We start from the raw sequence: 24101 nt of genomic DNA, 5'->3' as shown, positions 1-24101 counted from the left end.
GCGCCGTGACACCGACCCGGGACGGGTTTGGGGACACCTTGGGCACAGGTGTGTCCCTGACCCCAGACAGGGGTAGCCCCAGTTCCACCAGTTTAGGGCCAGGACATGCTCACTGGAGGCTGCAGCTCGTCCCTGCTGTGTCCCAGTCTGGGGACTGAGGGCGGTGGAGGTGACGCTGCCATCCCGGGAGAGGATGGCGACACTGTCACCCCATGCAGGAATGGGTGACAGTGCCACCCCGGGAGTGGATGGTGACACTGCCACCCTGGGAATGGATAGAGACAGTGCCACCCTGGGAGTGGATGGTGACAGTGCCATCCCATACAGGAATGGGTGACACTGCCACCCCGGGAATGGATGGTGACACTGCCATCCCGGGAATGGATGGTGACAGTGCCACCCTGGGAGTGGATGGTGACACTTCCACCCTGGGAATGGATGGTGACAGTGCCGCCCTGGGAATGGATGGTGACACTGCCACCCCGGGAATGGATCGGGACACTGCCATCCCGGCAATGGATGGTGACAGTGCCACCCTGGGAATGGATGGTGACAGTGCCATCCCGGCAATGGATGGTGACACTGCCAACCCGTACAGGAATGGATGGTGACACTGCCATCCCATGCAGTGGTGACACTGAGGGGGTCTGGAGCTGGGAGAGCGCCCAGAGGGGTCTGAACTCAGACTTGTCCCTTGTCGCCCCGCTCTCCTCAAGGAACGGAGGAGTTAAACGTCATTACCAGTGCCACCAGCACCACCAGCACCACCAGTGCCACCAGCGCCACCAGCGCCACCAGCGCCACCACCATCCCCACGCGCGGGCCCCGGGCTCCCTCTCGTGGCTTCCCTCCCCATCTCATGGGGTGAGCGAGGGACCCGAGGGGACGGGACAGCCGGGACAGCGGTGCCGGGGGGTCTGACCGGGGGTCTCCGAGCGGGGGGACCCCAATCCCCTCCTGGCCAACCCGGCTGTCCCCAGACCCTGCGGCAGAACCCCCGGGGCGCGGGGCAGGAGCGCGGGTCCCGTCCCGGGAATGTCGGGGGGTGCCGGGGGGGATGCCGAGGGGATGTCGGGGGGATGTCGGGGGGGTGCCGGGGGGATGTCGGGGGGTCCCGGTTGTTCCCCCCATCCTCTCCCGGAGCTCCGCGGGGCCGGGCCCGGCGCGGTGTCGGCAGATGGCAGCAGCGGCTTTCGGCAGCGCAGGGATGCGGGGGGTCCCCGCACCTCCCGAACTCCCTGCATCCCCTGAACCCCCTGAACCCCGAACCTCCTGAATCCCCTGAACACCCTGAACTCCGAACCCCCTGAACCCTCTGCATCCCCTGAACCCCCTGAACTCCCGAACCTCCTGAATCCCCTGAACACCCTGAACCCCCGAACACCCTGAACACCCTGAATCCCTGCATCCCCTGCATCCCCTGAACCCCGAACCCCTTGAACGCCCTGAACACCCCGAACCCCCTGAACCCCCTGAAACCCCTGAATCCCTGCATCCCCTCTATCCTGCACTCCCTGCATTCCCTGAACCCCCCGTACCCCGAACACTCTGAACCTCCTGTACCCCCTGTAACCGGCACCCCCTGAATCCCCTGAGTCCCTGAAACCCCTGAACCCTGAATCCCCCTAAACCCCTGTATCCCCTGTATCCCGCACCCCCTGAACACCCTGAACCCCCTGAAACCCCTGTACCTCGCACCTCTTGAATCTCCTGAACTCCCTGCATCCCCTGAACCCCCTGAAACCCCCTGAAACCCCCGAACCCCCTGAAACCCCTGTAACCCGCACCCCTTGAACCCCCTGAACTCCCTGCATCCCCTGTATCCTGCACCCCCTGCACCCCCTGCACCCCCTGCACCTCCTGCACCTCCTGAACACCCTGAACGTCTTGTACCCCCTGTAACCGGCATACCCTGAACTCCCTGAGCTCCTGAGCCCCCTGTACCCCTTGTACCACACAACCTCTGAACTCCCTGAACCCTGTACCCCCTGTAACAGGCACCCCTTGAACCCCCTGTACCCCCTGTATCCGTCACCCTTTGCACCTCCTGATCCCCCTGCTCACCCCACAGCCTACAGCCCCCCCATTCTGTGTATCCTGCACCCCCTGCACCCCATACCGCCCTCAGCACCCTCTCAGGATGGCACTGAGCACCCCCAGACCCAGAACCAGGATTTAGGGAGGATCAAGACCCCAGAGAAGCTCAATGGGTGCCCATGAGCTGAGGGTCGGGGAACCTTCCCCCCGAGTTTTGGGGTGTGACCGAGCTCCTCCAGGGGCACAGTTACACCTGGGGAGCAGCAGCAGGATCCCCCCAGATCTCCCAAATCCCTCCGTGCCACCACAATCCCGCAGGGCTGCGACTGTCCCTCCTGGGGGGACACCCAGAGCAGCTCTGCACGCACCCATTTCCCTCGTGGGCTGCACAGAAAACCCCTCACACTGATTTAGGGACAATTTTTTGGTGTCGCAGGGCTGTGGGATCGGTGCTGGGCTCCAGCCCGGTGAGGGTGAGGGGGACAGGACGGGCTGGGTGGGATGGGATGGGATGGGATGGGATGGGATGGGATGGGATGGGATGGACGGCTGCGCTCTCCCGGGTTCCGTCTGGTGCCAGGAGAGGGAAGAGGAGCGTCTGCGGAGCCTGAGTGCGTAATTAGAGCTGTGACTTAATTGGCAGACGGGGGACGCGTGACGGGCGTGGTGTGACTCGAATAGTGATGGGCTGGGGAGGTGCGGGAGGCTCCGAACTGCACGGGGAGCCCAGAGGGGACCAGGGGGCAAGAACACCCCAAAAAAAGGTTTGCCCAGGGGTGGGAAAGGACAAGCACAGCATGGGCTGTCCCATGGACCCCGGGGATCTGAGCCCCTGGAGGGGATCCTGGGGCAGTGGTGACGTCCCCTGAGCATGGCAGATGTCACAGGGTTGGAAAAGAGACACATTCCTCCTTTATTCGGAAAGGGGGAGAGGAAAAAGCCAAGGAATTGTGGTGTCAGCTGGGTTCAGCCTCTGGAAAAATACCAGGACACATCCAAAACCCTCCAGTGGGAGTCTGGGAGGCAGAGGGATGACAGGGACCAGCCTTGTCACATCTGCCAGCAGCCACTGGGGCAAAACATTGCCTGTCCCACGGGGCCCAGCTCCCTGTGGGCCCAGGATGAGATCCAGGCAGGCAGGGAATCCTTGGTTTTGTGTGCCAATCCCTCCATCTCACTGCTGGGGGACTTGGAATTCCCTCTGCAGAGACGGGGAAGCGCTGCTGCTGCTGCTGCTGCTGCTGCTGCTGTTGCTGCTGCTGCTGCTGCTGCTGCTGCTGGCACGGAGGCACATCCTGCTGGGACCTTCCTGGAGCTGTTCTGGCATCACTGGAATCAGAACTCGGGGTTTGTGATGCTGCTCCAGGTGTGCAGGCCACAGAGGAAGTGCCATCAGGAGCCTGAGCCCGGCAGTGTCTCCTGCCCAGCCTCGTGTTCTGGGGAAGGAAGGCCCAGGGGAAGCAGCAGCCTGGCCTGGAGCCACCTCCCTGCAGGGCTGGGCCCAAATCCTGCTCCTTCCAGCTCTGCCATCGTGCCCAAATCCTGCTCCTTCCTCTTCTGCCATCCCTGCAGGGCTGTGCCCAAATCCTGCTCATTCCAGCTCTGCCATCCCTGCAGGGCTGTGCCCAAATCCTGCTCCTTCCAGCTCTGCCATCGTGCCCAAATCCTGCTCCTTTCCTGCCCAATCATCCCTGCAGGGCTGTGCCCAAATCCTGCTCCTTCCAGCCCAGGAATCCCTGCAGGGCTGTGCCCAAATCCTGCTCCTTCCAGCCCAGGAATCCCTGCAGGGCTGTGCCCAAATCCTGCTCCTTCCAGCCCTGCAATCCCTGCAGGGCTGTACCCAAATCCTGCTCCTTCCAGCTCTGCCATCCCTGCAGAGCTGTGCCCAAATCCTGCTCCTTCCAGCCCAGCCATCGTGCCCAAATCCTGCTCCTTCCAGCCCAGCTGAATTTGGGGGCCCCCCAAGCTCAGTGCAGGCAGCTCCAGTGAGGGGCTGAACCCCCCTCTCCATCCTGGGGCTCCTGCTCCTCCCCTACCCCTTCTCCAGCAGCGAAGTGATGAAATTTTAATCTGCTGCCAGGCAGGAGATGAAAGGGAGGCACCACAGGCATTTCCCTGGGATGCAGCACGGACACCGTGCTGGGAATTGTCATCACTCTCAGCAAAGAGCAGGAATGGTGTGGGTTGGCAGGACAGGGCTGTGCTGAGGCTTTTTTTGGTTCTCCCTTGGGCGCCTGTCACTTTTCCAGGAGATATTTGGGGACTCCTCAGCTGGGGGGTCTCTCACTGTGCCCCCCAAGCATTGCTGTGGCCGTGTGTGACCAAGGGAGGGTGACAAAGGGATGGTGGCAGAGGCTGCCAAAGCCCCTCACACCCGAGTCACCCCCCTCTTCAGGATAAGGAGAAAAAAAAACAGTCCACAAACCAAATCACAGCATTGCCACAAATGTGGGACCCCACTGATGCTCCAGGGAGTCCCCAGCACACCTGGGCAGGTGGCAGATGAATACCTGGGACAGACAGACAGACAGACAGACAGCGAGGGACACAGAGGGTGCTCTCAGTCAGAGCTGTCCCTGGATGTTGGAATCCGCCCCCAGCCTCTCACAGGGACAGCAGCACAGGGGTCACAGCAGGGTCCCCCCTCCGGTGCCGCATGATTTGGGGACTTGGATTCTATTCCCACGAGCAGCGAGCATCAATCAGAGAGTGCAGGTTAATTAACCCGGAGGCACGGCTAATTGCAGAGGCTCCCGGTGTCCCCTTCCCACGGAATTTAGCGGCTGGTGGCTCGCAGGGGCTGTGTGACACCCCGGCCGTGCCACGTCCCCTCTGCTGCACCCCCGGGCTGCGAGAGGGACCCCCGGTGCTCCGAGGGTTGTACCGGGACCCCGGGGAGGGCGGGACGGGGAAACTGAGGCAGAGAGCGGGGCCGTGCTGGGCGGGGGGACCCGAACCGCCCCCGTCCCGCCGCCCCCGGGGCCGGGGGAGGGACCGGAGCGGGGCTGCCCGGCGCTGCAGCGGGCGGAGCCGGGGCTCGGCGGGGCCGCCTCCCGGTCGAGCCCAACCGTGCCGAACCGTACCGAACCGAGCCAAGGCGAGCCGGGCTGAGCGGAGCCTCGCCGTGCCGAGCCGCACCGGGAGATACCGAGCAGCACCGGGAGGCACCGGCAGCACCGGTGATACCGGCAGCACCGAGCAGCACCGGCAGCACCGAGCAGCACCGGCAGCACCAGGCAGCACCGGGAGGCACCGGGAGGCACCGGCAGCACCGGCAGCACCAGGCAGCACCGGTGATACCGGGAGGCACCGGCGGTACCGGCGGCACCGGCCCCAGCGCTCTCCGCGGTGCTGAACGGCCCCGCAGAGCCCGCAGGACGCGCCGCCGGCGGGGCCCGGCCCGGCCCGGCCCGGAACGGCTCGGCCCGGCCCCAAGCGGCCGCGGGGGATGGAGCCTTTCCTCGGCTGCACCGGCGCCGCGCTCCTGCTCTGCTTCAGCTACGCCGGTCTGCGCCCGGTGGAGGCAGGTACGGGCCCCGGGAGAGGCTCCGGGGGTGTGGGGATGGGTTCGGTACAGGAGAGACCCCCGAGCGGGCAGGGCTGAGCTCAGGGATGGAGTTTGGGGGCGCCGGGACTTTGCCGGGATGGAATCGGGTGAGGAAGAGGCGGCGATTTGGGACACGCAGCCCCGCGGTACCGGGAGCTCCGAGCCCCCGCCGGGTCCCAGCGTGGGCGATCGCAGCCGGGCATCCCCCGGGGAGGGTGGCTGGGGGAGATGTGCAGAGGGGAGAGGGAGAGGAGACCCTCACCCCGCGCTGGGCAGGGGTAGGGGGAGGTTTTGGGCACCTGAGCAGCAGAACCTGCTGATATCACGGGGCTGGAGCAGAGTGGAGGGGGCAATCCGGGTCTGCCCCTTCCCGGCTGGGCTCTGCTGGGAGCCCTGAGAGCGCTGGGGAAGCACGGGGGTCCCAGAGGAACCACCCCTCCAGGGCACTGCACATCCCAGCCACAAAAACCAGGCCCCTCCGAGCTGAGCAGGCCACCTGGACTGGGGGATCTTTGCTGAGGGCAGTGATCCCTTGAGCTGGACATAATTTTGGAGCTACCAAGTCCACTCTTGCCTTCACTGACCCCAGCACAAACCAGCCACCCTCCCAAGCAGGGCTGTCTCCTCTGTGGCTGCAAGATGTTGGTGGAACAGCTGCCTTAATTCACAGACTGCTGATTGCCAGGATATCTCACATTCCAGGAGGCTGGGGGTGATTATTGGGGATGCAGAGCTCCAGGGAGTGGAAATTCCTTCACTCCAGCCGTCCCTGGAAGTTGCTGGAGTTACATTTGGCCTTGTTGGGGCTGCAGCAAGCCCTGGATGCTTTCAGCTCTGCCACCCGTCCTTGGGCAGGCATTGCCTCCTGAAGTTGCTGTTTCACAACTGCCAGATCCGGGGAGATTAATGAAACATCCCCAAAGGGAGGGAGCGGTGAGGAAAACACCGCGGCACAATGGAGGCGGCTGCAATTGTGACAGCACTCAGGGTTTTCTGTAAACTAGGCCACTTCCCTGCTCCTCCTTATCCTTGGATCACCTCCTTGGCATCCCAGAGTAAACAGGGAGTTGTGTTCCTGCCCATGAACACCTCCTGCTCCTGCCTGGCCCGGGAGGTGTCGGTGCCACGCTCCTGGGAGCTCACAGTGTGACTTTGGTGTGGTGCCACTGTCTCCTCCTTCTGTGCCACCCGTGCCAAGGGTCCTGGCGAGCTCTCCCTGCACCCAGGTGAGGCACAGAGCTTGTGCTGTCCCTGTTTTCCAGAGCAGGGCAGAGGGATGAGGGCACAGAGTGATTTTCCCAAGGTCACACAGAGGTAACGGCAGTGTCACCACCAGCTCTGTGTCCCCAGCCCTGCCCCATGATGTGGCCACCAAGACACACAAGCCAAGAGTCATTGGAAAAGTCTGTGGGGAGGAAATCATTCCCAGGCAGGGATGGAGGCTCCAGGGTTCATCCAGAGTTTGTGTGAGTGGGTTTTAAATAATTCCTGCCATGAAAAGATTAAAGCCACCATTCCCAGGAGGGCACTGGTGCAAATTCCTCCCTGGCAATGCCAGGGCAAGGGCTGGTGGGTGGCACCAAGCACAGGCCCTGCTCTCAATTCAGGGATTTTGGCCAGGCAGGACCATATTTTGCCAAGGTGATGCCAAGGTGAGTGAGGAGGAGAAGCAGGAGCAGGAGGATGAGGTGGCAGAGCAATAATCACACCAACCCCAAACCCCACCTGGGTGGGTGATGCCATCCCCTCATTCCCACTCCAGAAAGTTCCTGAGGGAACATTTGGGATGGTTGGCAAATCAGGAACAGGATTTCATTTTGCCCTTGCTCTGCCAGCAGTCCTCTCCTCGTTAGGCTGAGCTGATGGAGAGAGGGGAGCTGGGCTGGGCTCAGGGCACTGCTCAGGGCTCAGAGAGCAGCAGGGTGATGATGGAGAGGCACAAAATGAAGGATGAAGGAAGGTCACAGCCCCTGTGCCTTGCAAACAGCCTCACTGCAAGGTGCCAGCCTGTAGAGCAGCTCAGGTCAGGTTTATTTTTGTGAGAGGTGACAAAGTGCTCAGGTAAAACCTCTCCTGCCAGCACAGCTCAGGGCACAAGCTCTGCTTTGAGGAGCCCCTTCACAGCTACCCAAAAAGGTTCTAAACCCCCCTGGCTCAGCTCTGAAGTGTGTCCTCACCCCCTGAGCCACTGCAAATCAGCCCCCCAGCCTCGTGGGGGGAAGGAGAGCAAAGCCAAGGTGACAATGTGACCCCAGGTGTTGATTCTGAGCTGGATGCACTCCCCTGAGCCTGGGGAGATGGGATCACCCTTGGATCAGGGCGAGCAACCAACTCAGCACGCTCAAGAGAGGTCTCTCAGCTTTTTGGAAACAAAACCCAGCCCATTCCTGCCCTTTCCCTCCATGCCAGAGGCCGGGGAGGTTCCTGGCTGCCTCATGGGTGGTGGAAGCACTTTATTGATTTCTGCGCTCGGCGTGGGAGGGATTTAATTGGGATGTGGAGGTTTCTCACCCTGGTGTCAGGCTCTCAGCAGGGTTGGTGCTGTGAGAGGCAGCCAAGGTTGAGCCATCCTCTTCCAAATGCTGTCTCCTGCTGGGAATATGCTTGTGGAGAAGGGAAATTCCTCCCAGAGAGATGTGCTTGCAGTTATTAACCGTGCACTCTGTGGCAGTGCCATCCTGGATCCATCTCACCCTTTGGATGTTCATTGCTAAACAAACTCTTGCTGGTTTATGAAGTGCCCAGAGGCTGATTTAGGGCCTGGATCGAGTATAATTCAGTTAAAAGCAGAAATGTATTGAGCAATGAAGCTGCAAATCTTTATGTGTGCAGTAAAAAGCGGGACACGAGCAGAGCTGGGCTGGGAGCAGGCAGCAAAATCCCAGCAGAGGTCTGGTGTCAGCATCCAGGAAATTCCCAGGCTTCCTCACCCCCTCTGACTGCTCTGATATTACAGAGATGTGGGATAAGAGGAGCTAGAAAAGCCCATGGCACCCAGTTCTCTGTGGGTATTTGGATCCTGGATAAAATTCATGATGGGAACAACTCTACTCCGAGCTGACAGCATTTAAACCCAAATTGTGGAGACCTCAGGGAATCCTGCCTGTCTCTGGGACTCTCCAGGGTAGAAATATTCCTTCCTTCTGCACTGAGGAATTCTCAATGGCTGGCTGGCCACAGTCTCTGTCTCCCTGAAAAGGCTCCACGCTCCCTGGCAGCATTTGCAGCACGTTTGGGCAGCTGCTCCCTGAGGAATCAGCCACAGAGCCAAGAGGTGGGCAGGAGGGGGGGGCTGCTGGCCTATTAATATCCCATTTTTATAGAGAAGTGAGAGGTCAGCAGGAAATAATTGCCTCTTTCCCAGCTGAAGAACCACCAGTTGGCCTCTCTGCTCTTTGAAATCGTTGGATCTCAGCAAACAGAGCAGGAACGAGCCCTGCTCCCACACACCCCCCTGGGGCTCCCTTCATTAAAACCCTGGGGAATGCTGAGCAATGTGCCAATGTTCCTACACACCCCATAAAAACCCACAAGCAATTACATCCACGGATGGGATCCATGCTGGGAGAGCAGAGAGAAGCAGCAAAAAGCAGCTCTGTGTGAATCCACACTCGGGGAAAGGGCGGCAGGGCTGGCAGGAAACATCACATGGATTTTAGGGATGCTCCTTTCAGGTCGTGTTCTTTCATTTCCAGCAGGGTGTGGTGCAGAAATCAAGGGAATTAAGGCTGGGATTCACTGCTTCCTGCAGGAAAGGGCAGGGAATGAGCTGCTTCAGAGCCTCACTCACCAGCACATGTCCCTGGGGAAGGAGCAGCTTGGGAGAGGAGCTGAACTGGGAAATGCTGGGAGTGCAGCACAGCCACAGCAAGGATGCAATTCCCAGCACCTCCATGGGAGAGGTGAATTCAGGGGGTTTTGGGGAGATAAATCCAGAAATACACTTTAATTCCAGACTTGGTTGGCCTGAGGTGACCCCAGGGCTGTGACATTTCAGTGACACCTCCCTGATCCTACAAACACCCCAAGGTTTGGACACCTCAATATTCAGCAAATTCCCAGGTGACAAACCTTCTCCTTGCTCTTTTTCCCACTCCTCCCATCCATGGCAGAGCTCCCAGGTGGAATCCAACTCACACAAAGCAGGTGGGCTCCTCTTCCTCGTGCCAGAACAAAGCCAGGGATGAGCTGTAAAATGTGTGTGGGGTTCTTCTCTCTCCAATTAAAGTCCAACAATAACGAGGAAAACATTTAATGGAAGGCTGGGAGGGGTTCTCAGCATCAGGAAAGGATTGAGGATCATCTCCAGGGCTCAGAATTTCTTGGTCCACAGAGGAGGCTCCGACCTGCTCCTGCCAAAAGGGCCCCAGACGCAGCGGAATCGGGGAGGGCTGGGACACACAGACCTGGGGGATGGGAGATTTCGGAGTCTGTGGGAAGGAAATGAGATGGGATTTTAGAAATCTTCACTTTTTAAGTTGTTCTTAATGTTTAAAAGTCCTGATTTCAGCTTAAATCAAGGGTTTCTCTTGATGAGGGGTGGGGAAATGACATGAAAATGAGAATGTTTTTCCATCCTCTGCCAGTTTGCAGGGTGTGATTTGCCCCAGCATCCTGCACTGGGATGAAGTTAAAAGTGCTAAACCAGGAATTTTGCACCATTCCCTTGCTGAGCACACAGAATGTGCTGCCCTGAGCAGCTCTGCAGTAAATAAGTATAAAAAAAACCCCTTGATCCATTAAAAACCCATTCCCTGCTCTCCCTGCAGCATTCCCACCCTCTCCCAGAACACCAGCAGCTCTCCTGGCTGCCTCAGGCACAGAAGCAAAGTTTCCACGAGTTGCACATGACTCTAGAAGGAAACAAAAATTTGGATTTGGCACCTTGATGCCCTGCCTCGAGCTGCTGACCCCCTGCAGCCAGCTGGGAAATGACAGGAATTGCACCTTTTCCACCTGATCTGGCACTCACAAGGAGCTGCAGCAGGACCAGGGTGCCAAAAGTCGTGTGGGATATCTTGGAACAGTGTTTTAGATCTTAGGAAGTCATGATCTCATCACTTCATCTCCTGGGAACAAGGAGGAAAGCGACCTCAGGGATGAAAATTTTGGTTCCAAATTATTCCTGCAGCTCTGGGAGCAGGAAATTCATTTTCAAACATGGTTTAATTCTCTTTTTAGTGTTTTTATGCTGGTTTGACAGCACTGATTTGGGTGTAGCACACTGGGATCTGCTGTCCTGGATTCCCAGATTTTAGAGCTGCTCCCATCCCACTCTCAGGTATTCCTACAAAGAAAGGTTCTAGAATGTTCCTGACCACCCACTCCAGGGGATTTCTCCCTCACCTCCATCCAGATTCCAGATTTGGAGCTTTCAGGCTCTGGGTTTCAGCTTTGCTGAGTGTTTCCCTCCTGCCTGACAGCTCTCCACCCTCTCCCACCACTTCCTAGAAGAGTTTTTTTGCTCTCCTCCAGCTCTTCAAGGTCTTCCCAACTCCCCCACATCTTCTGCCATCAGAAAACTCGGACACTTTTTATGCTGTGCCTCCCTCAAGGTCACAAATTTCAAAAGGGACCTGAACACTGTGAGTGCTGTTCCCTTCTCCCAGCTTTTTTTTTTTTTTTTCCATGATCTTTGCTCTCTGTTCCTGTGAGGTTAATTCATCTCTTTTTCCAACTAAAGCTGGCTAAGTCAGTGGTAGCTCTTCAAAAATAAATAAATAAATTTAAAAATTTTTAGCTCCTAAAAATACCCAGGGAGGACAACCACGCTGGGATTGAGCAGTGCAGCCGGGAAGGGCGAAGTGCTCAGAGATTGTTTTGTCTCCCATCCCTCAACTCCGTCATGTCCTCCGTATGTTCCAGCAAAAAATTCATCAGGCATGACTCACAGACCTTCCCCGTGCACATTCCTGTCTGCTGACTGCCCCTTCCTAAAATTAGACTCGACTTTTGTTGGTTCAATCACGGGGGAAGGTGAAGAGCTGCAGACCCACGTCCCTTCCTCGTGTCACAGTTTGGGAGGGATTTTTATTCCAGCGTGGGGAGGAGGATTTGTTTCCTTCCTCAGCTTGCAGGGAGGGTGAGGATGATGAGGGATCCCATCCTCCAAGAGGATTCCTGGGGAATTCTGCCTCATTCCATGAGGATCAGGCTCTGAGAGATCTGGATCAACACCAACTCCATCGTTACTCCAGAGTGGAATCACAAACTTGCTACTCCTCCTAAAGTCCCAAATCTGTGGGAATTCAGCTATTCAGTGATTTTCTTTCCTTGCAAACATTTTATTCCTAAAGATCTACCTGCTGGCTGTGAAAGGAATGAGGGATCACTGTGCCAAGTGACCTTCAGCTGGGGAATTCTGTGATTCCTCTGTTCCAAGGGGAACATTCACCAGGAGTGATGTCACACTCTGACACTACAGCTGGAATATTTTCAGCCCCATCCAGGCGGCTGGGAATGATCATAAATCCAACAAGTGTCACTGGAGACAGGCACAAGTGCACCCCTCTTGTACTGGTGACCTGTCCCAGCCCCAAAGGAGTGGTTATGATGAAATAAAAATATTAATTTCTCATAAAAGTTGGAATAAAACGACTCTTCCTAACCCTACTGACCTCCTGGGGCTACTCAGAGCATTCACTGCTTTGGGTTCAGAGCAAAGCTGAAGAGTGGGAATTTAATTTGACCAGAGGAGTGGGAACAGAGTCCAGCTGGAAGAGCTGTGCCAAGCCTAGGAGGAAAAACATTCCCTGGAGATGCCAGGGCTGGGCAGCTCCCTGGGGAAGAGGCTCCTGGGGAGGTTGTGCAGGAGCCCAGCTCTCTTTGGCAAGGCTGGGAGGATCCTGCTGGAAATTCAGCTGTGCTCTGGAGCTGGGAATAAACACAGAGTTTATTCAGTTAAGAATATTCAGCCTCAGGCTCCTGCTTTGCTGGCCTGCCCTTTGCACATTACAATATCCAGCGTGTCCTGGCAGTTCCAAGTGGATGCTCGCTGGATGTGCTCTGAAATCAGCCACAAAACGTTGTGAGAAACATTTTCTGCCAGCAAAGAAAAAGAAAAAAAAGAAAAAGAAAAAGAAAAAGAAAAAGAAAAAGGAAAAGGAAAAGGAAAAGGAAAAGGAAAAGGAAAAGGAAAAGGAAAAGGAAAAGAAAAAGAAAAAGAAAAAGAAAAAAAAAGAAAAAAACTCTCCCAGCTACTCCACTCCTGTCTTTCAAACCTCAGGAATGCTCATAAAAACATTTGGTGTGCATGCCCCCATGGCAGAGCTGGAATTTCCTCCCAGCTGTCACTGTCAGGCTGGAACAGGGAACAACAGGGAAAAATGTGGCTGGGGAGGATGGGATGGGAAGGGATGGGATGAATGAGCTGCTCAGGGCTGGGCTGTGATGTTCAAGGAATTGAACAAGGGTTGGGTATTTCACACATGGAGTCCTGGAATGGTTTGGGTTGGAAGGGACAGGAAGATCAGCCAGTCCTGCCATGGGCAGGGACACTTTGAACTGTCCCAGTTTGCTCCAGCCTGGCCTTGGACACTTCCAGGGACGGGGCAGCTCCAGCACCCTCCCAGGGAAGGATTTCTTCCCTGTATTTAACTCCAATTTCCCCTCTATCAGTTTGAATGTAACTCATATCCTCAGGTGACAACTCCTAGCTCTGCCCTGGGAATTGAGACATGGGATACCTGCAATTCCCAGCTCACACATCCCAAACAGACCCTGAGGAAGATCCTTTTCCAGTCCTTCCCTGCCCCTGTAAAGGCTCTGCTCTCCCTCCTTGCAGACAGCCCGTCGGCTCCAGTCAATGTCACAGTCAAACACCTGAAAGCCAACTCAGCTGTTGTCACCTGGGATGTCCTGGAAGATGAAGTCGTCATTGGATTTGCAATTTCCCAACAGGTACTGTGCCTAGAATTACCCAGTTTCAGCCATGGTCCCCTTGGTTCCCAAATCCTCTTGGTGCACTCTAAGCCCAGGGAATTTGGCTCCTCCGTCCCTTTTGCAGCAGCACTTTGCACCTTGGTGGCTGCAGAGAGGGAAGGATCCCCATGGTTTCTCCACACCCACGTGGTGGGCAGGGCAGGAATCAGTGGCCTTAGGTGACAGCACACGGGCTGGCCTCTCCACCACTCTGTGCTCTCCTCTCTCGGCTTCCAGAAGAAGGACGTGCGGATGCTGCGCTTCATCCAGGAGGTGAACACCACCACCCGCTCCTGTGCCCTCTGGGACCTAGAGGAGGACACTGAGTACATTGTGCATGTCCAGTCCATCAGCATCCAAGGCCAGAGCCCTGCCAGTGAGCCAGTCCTCTTCAAGACCCCCAGGGAAGCTGAGAAACTAGCCTCTAAAAATAAAGGCAAGTGTGGGTGAGTTCCTACGTGGCCCCTGGGATGCAGGGCTCTGCAGAGAGGAGCCAGGATCCTGTGTGGTGAGGAGATGGGGGAAACCCTGTGGGAGAAAGAGGAGAAACTCTGGAATATACAGGAGAAATCCTGGGAATAATTAGGAGAAACTCTGGAATATACAGGAGAAATCCTGGGAATAATTAGGAGAAACTTTGGAATGTACAGGAGAAACTCTGGAATGTACAGGAGAAACCCTGGGAATAAATAGGAGAAACTCTGGAATGTACAGGAGAAACCCTGTGGAATATACAGGAGCAACCCTGGGAATAAATAGGAGAAACTTTGGGATTTACAGGAGAAACCTTGTGGGATAAATAGGAGAAACTCTGGAATATACAGGAGAAATTCTATGGGATAAATAAGAGAAACTCCGTGGAATATACAGGAGAAACCCTGGGAAAAAATAGGAGAAACTTTAGAATGTACAGGAAAAACCCTGTGGGATAAATAAGAGAAACTCTGTGGAATATACAGGAGAAACTCTATGGGATATATAGGATAAAACCTATGGGATAAGCAGGAGAAACTCTGTGGGATAAATAAGAGAAACTCTGTGGAATAAACAGGAGAAACCCTGTGAGATAAATAGAATAAAATCTGTGGGATAAATAGGATAAAACCTATGGGATAAGGAGGAGAAACTCTGTGGGATAAATAGGATGAGCCCTGTAGAATATATAGGAGAAACCCTATGGAATAAACAGGAGAAACTCTATGGGATAAAGAGGATAAACTCTGTGGGATAAATAGAATAAAATCTGTGGGATAAATAGAATAAACCTGTGGGATAAATAGAATAAACACTGTGGGATAAACCCTCATGGGGCTGTGTCCTCTCAGGATGTGCTGAGGGGACAAGCTGGAGAGGGCACAAGGTGACAGGGAGGTGCTGCTGGAGGTGGCTGCTCCTTCTCCTGTTTCAGATGAGATTTAACCAAGTGAGGAGGAGGTTGGAGCTCTGTGTCCTGCTCCCACAAGAGGAGAATGCCAGGGGAGATTCTTGGCCAGCCTCATGTGGAATCAGCTCCCCTGGGCACACCACTGTGCTCACAGGGCATTTGTGGGATCTGTGAAGCCTCCTGTGCTTGGATTTCAGGGAAAAAATACCCCCAGATGTTCCCTCTTTTCTTACATTTTCAATATTTCTGCCAAATCTCAGAGAGTGAGGTTGGAAGGGACCTGTTGAGATCACCCAGGCAGGATCAAGCAGAGCAGGTTGTCCAGGATTCACATCCAGCTGGGTTTTCAACATCTCCATGGAGAAAATCAGGTGGAAAATCATTTCCACTGAGAAAATCAGGCTCTTCCTCACTGGCAACTCCTTCACTTGTTCCTTTTTAGCCAAACCAGGTTGTTGAAGGTTTTCTGTCAGCAAGAATCCTGCTCCAAAGAGGGTCTGGCAGTGCAGATCCCCCCCTGCCCGTTCCAAGCCTTTTGGCTGTGCTTCTGAGCATGCAAGTCCATGACTTTATTTATTAAAGTGATTTGGAGGCTGTAAATCCTGAATTGCTGTTTATCTGGAAGCACTAAGAGGAGCACTGCTCCTTTCCTGTGGGTCTGAGCTGTAATCTCCTTAATGCTTTGAAGCCAATGAGGCAAATTACGCCCTGCAAAAACGCTCTTGCTCTTTCCTGAATCCCAGAGCTCCGCTGAAAAATATCCTGGCAGGCTCTCCACGCTCCTGAGCTGGAACTGCTGGAGCATGCAAGGCTTTGTGACAGGTGCAGATGGCCCTAACAGGGACAGGGACAGCAGAGAGAGCAGCCACGGGTGCCCTGTCCCACTGCTCCTCCCTCTGCTTGTCACAGGATCAGTCACAGAACCCCAGACTGGTTTGGGATGGAAGGGACATAAAATTCATCCTGTTCCATCCCCTGCCACGAGGAAGGACATTTCCACCAGCCCAGGTTGCTTCCAAACTGCTCTTGGACATTTCCAAGGATGCAGCAGCTCTGGGAAATTCATTCCATCCCCTCCCTACCTGAATTCCTTCCTAAATCCTAATTTAGCGCCCTAAGGAGCCTCAGATTCTCTCCCCTGCTGGCTCTGCCCCTGATTGGGGTCGGGGGTGCTCCTAAAGCAGGCTCTGAGCTGGGTTTTGGGTCTCACAGCATCTCTTTGCCCTTGTGCAGATGAGGTGACAATGAAGGAGATGGCGAAGAAAAACCAACAGCTGCGAGCGGGGGAAATCCTCATCATCGTGGTGGTGTTGTTTATGTGGGCAGGTCAGTCCTGAGTCTCTGTCAAAAGTCATTTCCGTGGGATATCCTCAGGAATGCCTGGCTGCACGTGGAACCATGAAGAAAACCTTCTTCCCACAAAAAAAAACCCAAAAAAACCCAAAAAAAACCAACAAAAAAATGGAATTCTCAGCTCTAAGGAAACCCAGAGTTCTCAGTTCTAAGGTGCCTCAGGTTGGGTTTTGCAGCTCGAGTTTGGAAGCAAAAAATGGATTTGATGGAAGCAATTCCCTATGGCTAATCCTGTAATCTCATTTTTTTCCACACTGCCCTGATTATGATGCCCTCAGCCACAGAATCATGGAATGGTTTGGGTTGGAAGGGACATAAAAATAATTTTGTTCCATCCCAACCTTCCACCAGTGCAGGTTGCTCCAAGCCCTGTCCTGGAATGTTTCCAGAGATCCAAATATCCAACAGGATATGCCTTGAGTCCTTCAGATATTACAGGTTACAGTAATTTTCTGGATATTTTATGACAGGCAAAAAAGAGATTTAAGTCTTGCTCTCCACACCCACTAATTTAGATTTAGACTGAGATTCAGATTTAGATTTAGATACAAATTTTCCACTGAAATTGGGGATGGAGGAATCCAGGTGACACTGAATCAGATCATGTATAATAATAATTTATTTTGGCCTTTATTTGCATCTCCAGAGACTGGACAGCAATTGTTCCTAAAGCCAACAATCACATGAAAACCCAAATGAATTTAAAAGATTTCCAGAACCTCTAGGCTATTATTTTTCCAGCATTTATGCCATGTCTTAGTTGTGCACATCCCAGTTTCAATGCCCTGCCAGGGAAAACAATCATGAATAATTACATGGGGTGAGTGAACAACTGATTCATCTCCTGCTGCAGAATAATCTGAGACTTGATCAGCTGGGAACAAAGAATTTGCTAATCCCACAATTTCCCTTCCAGACAAATTACTTACATTTAAAAAAGCAAAAGGGGTGTGGGGAGAATTTCTCTGCATCAAATGGGCTCTTTAAAAAATCTCAATACACAAAAAAATCAGCTTTTAACCTGTCCTGTATGAAAATATTTAGGAAAATCCAAATGGAGCCACCCTGTGCTCAGGGCTCTGGACAGAACCAAGCCCAGCTCTTGTGTTTCTGGAATTTTTCATGGCATTTTCCTTCTTTGTGTGTCACTTTTACCCACTGAAACCACACGAGGGGCTGTGGCAGATGTGAATGCCTTTTCTCCTGAAATCAGCTAAAGAAAGAATTTGGGCCACTGTGTTTATCAGCAAAGCCTGGGGGCAAGTGCCACACTCCTTCTACAGAGCAGTCCACGATGGGATGCTGAAAGATTTAAATATATTTGGCTATTAAAGAAGATTCTTTCAGGGAGGGAAAAGCAGCATCTGCCTGGATCCACTTCATCTACGTGTCTGGAATCCACAGGCAGTGATGTTATTTGGTGGAAACATCACATAAAAGCTTCTCAGCCAGACATTTGCAGTCATCTTACGTGCCACGGCTGCCCCTGCTTCCCTCTCCACGTGTCTGGGTGTGTGGGGGAGGAAATTTCCACTGGCAGCTTGTGCTGGTGCCCATTTGCAGGTGCTGGCAGGTTCAGAATCTCTGCTCTGCCAGCTCCAGCTCCAGAGGACAGGGAGCAGAGGACACATTTTCACCGGGCACAAATTCCAGGAGCGCCAGAGCTCGCTGAACCGCGGGGTCGGTGCTGGTTGAGATCCAAATGCAGGGTTTAAAACACTTCAGAACGGGGAGGTTGGGAGAGAATTAATCTCCTGTAGTCCTGCCTAAGTGCAGTAATTTCACCATTATGAGCTGCACCATTTTGACTAACATTTTGATCCGAACCCAAAGTGTGGCTTGTAATCAGGTGTGGCTGATACATGGACAAAAAATGAAAAGTTGCTGTTTTAGTTTGGAGGACAGGTGTGTGCTGAGAAAGGCAGGAGCTTCTCTTTGAAATGGAGAATGTAAACCTCCTCCCTCCAAATTATTATAATTTTGAAATCAAGGGGCTCTCAGGCAAAGATATGGGAATAGGAATAACAGTTCTTTACTAGAGAAATTAAAATAGAAATACAGCACTACAAAGAACAAACCCAAGCCCTGCCAGAGTCAGAATCCAAGCTGACAGCCGTCAGTCAGGCAGGGTGTTGGCAGCAGTCCCATCCCATGGTGGCTGCATCCTCCTGCAGTGACAGATGTGGCTCAGCTGGAGCAGTGCTCCTGTACAAGGTGCAGTTTCCTCCCAAGCCCCAGGGATGATGTGGAAGGGTCTGGTTTTCCTCTGGGATCCAGTGGGAAAGGCTGCTCTGATGTTCCAAATCTCAGTTTTTATCTTGGTAAGAAATGTTGGGCTCTTCCCCCTGGCTGGAGCAACTCCCAATGGGATGCAGTAATTTTATCAGTGCCACAGTGGGACTCAATGGCCATGAGCAGAAAATGACTCCAGGAGGAAGGATGGGTTGTGAAAAGATAAAGAACACTGCCCCAGCTGGTTTATAAACCATGGCCATGAACAGGAGATATCCCATGAGATAAAGAACACTGCCCCAGCTGGTTTATAAACCATGGCCATGAACAGGAGATATCCCATGAGATAAAGAACACTGCCCCAGCTGGTTTATAAACCATGGCCATGAACAGGAGATATCCCATGAGATAAAGAACACTGCCCCAGCTGGTTTCAATGGATGCCCATTAGCAGAATATCTCCCACAGAGATCAGGATCACTGCCCCACCCTCAGCAGATGGTGATAGAACAGACACCTTTGATCACACCCTGTATTGTAATGTGCAGTTTATAATCAGGTGCGGTTTATAATGGTGAAATTACTGTAGTTGAGCACGGAATGAAGGGAGGAGGCCGAGGTGCTGCCTGGCTGTGCTCTGGGAGGGCTGGCCAGAGGGATGGGTGATGTCTGCAGCAGCTCAGCTCGCTGGGGTGATGCTGATGCTGTCTCCTGGCAGGAGTGATCGCCCTGTTCTGCAGGCAGTACGATATCATCAAAGACAACGAGCCCAACAACAGCAAGGAGAAAGCCAAGAGCCCCTCGGAGAACAGCACACCCGAGCACCAGGGCGGGGGCCTCCTGCGGAGCAAGGTGAGCTTTTTGTGCTAAATCAGCCCCAAAAAGCCTCTGTGAAAAATCCAAAATCCTCCCCTTCAGCAGGGATGAGGGAAGGGAACACCCTGCACACCCACGGCTCTGCTGATCAGGACAGCAGCGCTTCACTCCCACCGCCAGAAATCAGATTTCAAGCCACGTTTCTGGATGATCTGAGCACCTCTGGAGGGGAAAAAAAAAATGAGTTCTTGGGTCCTCCCACAGCAGCACGTGGCAAAGAGGACACTGTTCCTGCAATTAACTGGGAAGTTAATCAGCAGGAGCAAAGATGGTAACACAATGTCGAAGTGTAAATAGGTCAAGCCTTTTATTTATCCAAACTTGTTTCAATTAATTTAACTTCCTCGTGTTTCTGTTTACATCCATGCCGTATTTATTTAGTATTTTAAATGGTTCAGAAGCAGTGAAGACTCCCACAAGCCTAAAACCTCAACTCTGACCCTTTTTCATCATCATGAAGAGGTGGGAATGAGAATATTCACAAAACACGACCTGCAGACTGCTCTGAGCTAGGATGTGATTTTTCCCTTCTCTACATCTGCTTTTCCTTTGTTTTCTCTCCTAGTTTCCAAAAAACAAGCCCTCAGTGAACATCATTGAAGCATGACAGGCTGACACCTGAGAGATGGACTCCATCCCTCACTCTCACGCTGCCTCTGAGCCCTGATGACTGGGGAGGTGAAACATTTTGGGAGCGATTTGCAAAAACACGACCTCGCGATTGTCACTCGCTGGCATCCACCTCCTCATCCGTGTTCTGCAAAACATCTGGCCAGGAAGGGAAATCCTGCAAGAAAAAAATAAATCCTGACACCCAAACAAAGAAGATGGAGAAGAATCAGTGATGCTGGATCTGTGAATCACCTGGGTTGGAGCAATGTCTCCTTTCCGCTCTCACGCTCCATTTTCCGGGACACTTTTCCTGGTTTTTTTTGGGAATGCACAAGGTTCTGTTGTGTCTTTCTCTGCTCTCACTGTCACTCCATCCTGGCAGTATTCCCTCTCTGAGCAGGAACAGAGGGAAGCTCATGGCAAACACCACTGAGAAGCCAAATTTTGGCTGCTGAGTGCTCGGGCCCTGCTTCGTTCATCGATGTGTGTCGCGTAACGCGTCTCGCAGGTGGGTTTTTCAAACACACACACACACACCAAAAAAAAAGAAAAAAAAGCATCCCCAAGTTTCCATTCCCACCAGGAGAACTTCCCTGGTTGTTCTCCAGCCAGGCTGCAGCACATTCTCCACTGCTGCTGTCTCTCCTCTCTCACACTGGTGCTCTTCACCTCAGAAAAATCGGGGAACGCTGAGGCACAGATCAACACGAGGGGACACCAGAAGCTGTTATTTAGCTTCCAGGATAATTTCAACCATTTTTCTTCGTGGTATTTTCAGCTGGGCCTGAGTCCACCACCGATGGGATAAAAGGTCCATAAAAATGTAGCCAGTCAGCAAAAAAAAAAAAAAGAAAAATGACAAAATACCTGATGATACCGGTTGCTATGCAAGGTCCCCAGGGGCAGGAGCTGTTTATTGTGGAAGGCTCTGGCCTGAGGGGCCTTTTTCTGAGGGCTTAAAGTTCTTAAAATGCTTCTTTTAGTAAAGTTTCAGTGTGGGAAGGGCTGGTTCTTACACATTCTGCCTTTGGAATTCAGAGTCTGCTGGAGACAGCCCTTCCCAAAAAGGGATGAGGACGGATGGGAAAAGGGCTGGGCTCCTCCTCTCTCTTAGCAAGTTTGGAAGCTGGCAGGATCCCTGGGGATTGCTGGTGCTCTGGAAAGCTGGGAGATGCCAGGACCATGACATGAAAAAGATTTCCTCTTTGTAGTGTGCCATGGGGTATCTGTATTTATTGAATTCCTCCACGAGACCACTCCATATGCACTTAGGGGATGAGGCAGGATCCGACTCTGATCCATCAAATGCCGACAGAGGTCGGGCTGAGGAAGCCTTGGAGGAGCCTGGGTTGGGAGTTCCTGCAAAGGAACAGCCTGGCAGTGAGGAGCTGCCATCTCTCCTCTTCCCCTGTCACCAGCTTTTCCCAAAAAAGTTTGGGGAAAAGGCACTGGGAAGTTCTCCTGCAGGTGTGCTGGTCCCAGCCAGGCCAACCCCAAAGGTGGCTCCAGGATCCTTTGCCTGAACATTTTCTTCCATCACCAAGAAGGAGAGGTCACCACCTCTGATACAGACAGAGCAATAAACATTTTATAATGTACAATAAAAGATTAAAAGCATCTCTTGTGTCCTTGTAATGCCTGAATTTCATTATTTCATATCCACACCCTAGAACTGGGGGATTTTGTATTTTCCAGACCTAAAACCTAAAATATTTTCTCAGTGTCTGGGTGGAGAAATCCAGGGAGATTCAGAGCTGGTTCTGGCTGAAGTACAAAAAAACTTGCACCATAAATAACACCCCAACCCTACCTAGCAAAATCCTTCTGTTATCTCCCAAGGAAGAAATAGAATTTGGAACCCAGAGCCCCTACAAAGGGAGATTTAGGACAGATGGTACAGCATGTGCAAAATGATAAGGGAGATGCTCTCTCCTAATCCTGGAGCCGACAGCCAAGCAAGCAGCCCTTGGAGAACTCCAGAGGAAATCCAGCCTGGTGATTTGGGGGTTGTGTGGTTGTTTTTAAAGCCAGTTGTCCCTGGGAATTCAGACCATATCCCTATTTTTTCCCACAGTTGTTGTTCCCTAGGGATAGGTTTAAGCTCTTTGTTTCCTGACAGAGATGTGATCACTCATTTGGTAGAACTGAATTAAATTGAAATTGTCAGTGTGGGGCAGAGTTCAATATTCACATGTGGCAGGGTTATTTTGATAACCCATAACTGCAGGCTTGGAGAGTAAGGAAATGTTGTTTGTGAGGAGAAACAAATGTGGGCTGGAAAATTCAGCTCAGACAGGGACTCCAAACACTCAGTTCAAATGATTCCCTTCAAGGAAATTTTTCAAGCACTTTGAATTGAAGTGATGGAGTAAATCCACACTTTAGGAAAGGGTTATGGGAGAAGAAAGTTACTTAAAACACTGCAGTTCTGAGGGTCATAAACATCAAAGCTCGAACTGCTGTGTGGGTATTAAATTCCCCTGTAACCCACGAGAGTCAGGCACTGTGTGAGCTCAATCCTAAACCCATCTTTAGAACAGAGACCATCAGCAGCTGCCAAAAAACACTCCTGAGGTGTTTTACAGTCAATAAAGGCAGGAGATCAAGCAAAAATAAACCCAAGACACACGGAGGGAAGTCATGCTGGGCCACAGCACAACAAACCCTCCAGACCACCCACGTCCCCCCACGCTTTTTTTTTTTTTTAATTTTTTTTGCCCTGACTGCTGATTTTGACTCATTGTTGGGAGCTGCAAAAAAAAAAGGAGGTTTCAATAAATACTAAAAAGCAGCAAGTGGGAGTGGGCTGCTGTGCCAGGGATCCCAGAGAGACTCATTCCCTGCTGATATTTCAAAGCAAAGCCCTCCCAGTTGGCTCGGGATGAATCCCGGTGATTTCCAAGAACTGAGCAGAAATTCAGGATCACAATAGGAGCAAAGGAGCTGCAAAAAAACCCTTTGGTAGCAGAGCCAGGGCGTGTTTGGAGCTAAGCAGAGCTCTCCTCCCTCCTTCCCAGCACTGTAATATTATGCCTACAAAGTACAATTTAGCCGATGGATTCCTCCCCCACGAGTTTAGCAAAGAGGAGCCGCGGGAGGAAGTGTGGAGCAAACAATCCTGCACAGCGTGTCCTTCCCAACTCACAACACAGCCCCAGCCGCTTGTCACCCCCTCCCCCGGGCCACCAGGCAGCGAGGGAGAAAAAAAAAACGGGAACACGAGGTATTTTGGATTGAATAGAAAGGCAGGAGGAAAACACCTACACGGAGGAAAAGTGTTAGCACAATCTCAGCTGGTGATGGAGATGCCAAAGGGAGAGGAGCAGGCTGCTGGAAAAGGTGACATGGCTCCAAAATCGATGTCACAGCTGTACATCCATTTTTTTCCCCCCTGTGCTTCCCGAGGAGAGAGCTGAAGATGACACCATATGTTCCACCAAATGTAATTTGCAGCAAAAAAAAATAAATAAAAAAATTTTAAAAAGCTTCCTAATGAGCTATTACCGCCTCGTCTGGAAGCAGAGCTGACCAAATTCAATCAGCTTTTCCAGCTTTGTTAAAAAGCTGCCTGATCAACGCTTGTTATGCTAAAATATCTTCTGTTTCCTCCACAAATCTGGTGTCTATTGAATTGTCTGACCCCAGGCGTTCAGAGGATGCTGCTCCCCCTGGGTGGTGCTGCAGCCCACACGTCTGCAGGAAAAAAAAAAGGAGCTGGGTTCTCCTTCAGCCTCGATTTTGGTGAAGTAAGTTCCAAATGAAGAATCTTCATTATTAGTGACAGAGCTGGGGAAGGCACAGCTTGAATTTTCAGATTCCCAGATGGAGGCAGCAAAGCTGGCAGCCAGGAAAAATCCGCTTTTTTCTTGGAATTGAGTGGCAATAACGACAGGGCCCCACGATGCCATTTGACACTTTGTCCTTTTGAACTCACAAAAGCCCCACTTTCAACTGCTAAATAAAATCTATTTATGCCATCCAGAGCTGTTCTGCACCCAAATATCCTCCCAACCCAAAGGGACAACATTATCAGCTTCCATTATTTCCCACTTCAGGATGGAATTTCTTCCTCCTTACTGGATAGTTTTTGAGAGGAAGGCAGAGAAAAAAAACCCAACAAAAATCCACAGAGTGATTTCA

General features: G+C 52.6%; 1 protein-coding gene across 1 annotated transcript; it reads left to right on the top strand.

The window, feature by feature from the left end:
- The first annotated feature begins 5283 nt into the window (after window positions 1–5283).
- FNDC5 (fibronectin type III domain containing 5) lies at window positions 5284–21578 on the top strand. The gene is made up of 6 exons (XM_033080672.2): window positions 5284–5564; window positions 13368–13483; window positions 13742–13940; window positions 16122–16214; window positions 19192–19325; window positions 19915–21578. The coding sequence occupies exons 1-6, from the start codon at window positions 5486–5488 to the stop codon at window positions 19954–19956; spliced, it is 663 nt and encodes a 220-aa protein (XP_032936563.1). The 5' UTR covers window positions 5284–5485; the 3' UTR covers window positions 19957–21578.
- Window positions 21579–24101: the final 2523 nt, after the last annotated feature.

Source organism: Catharus ustulatus, chromosome 26, assembly GCF_009819885.2.
Source record: "Catharus ustulatus isolate bCatUst1 chromosome 26, bCatUst1.pri.v2, whole genome shotgun sequence".
Lineage (NCBI taxonomy): Eukaryota > Metazoa > Chordata > Aves > Passeriformes > Turdidae > Catharus > Catharus ustulatus.
This window is presented reverse-complemented; position numbering and strand designations above follow the sequence as displayed.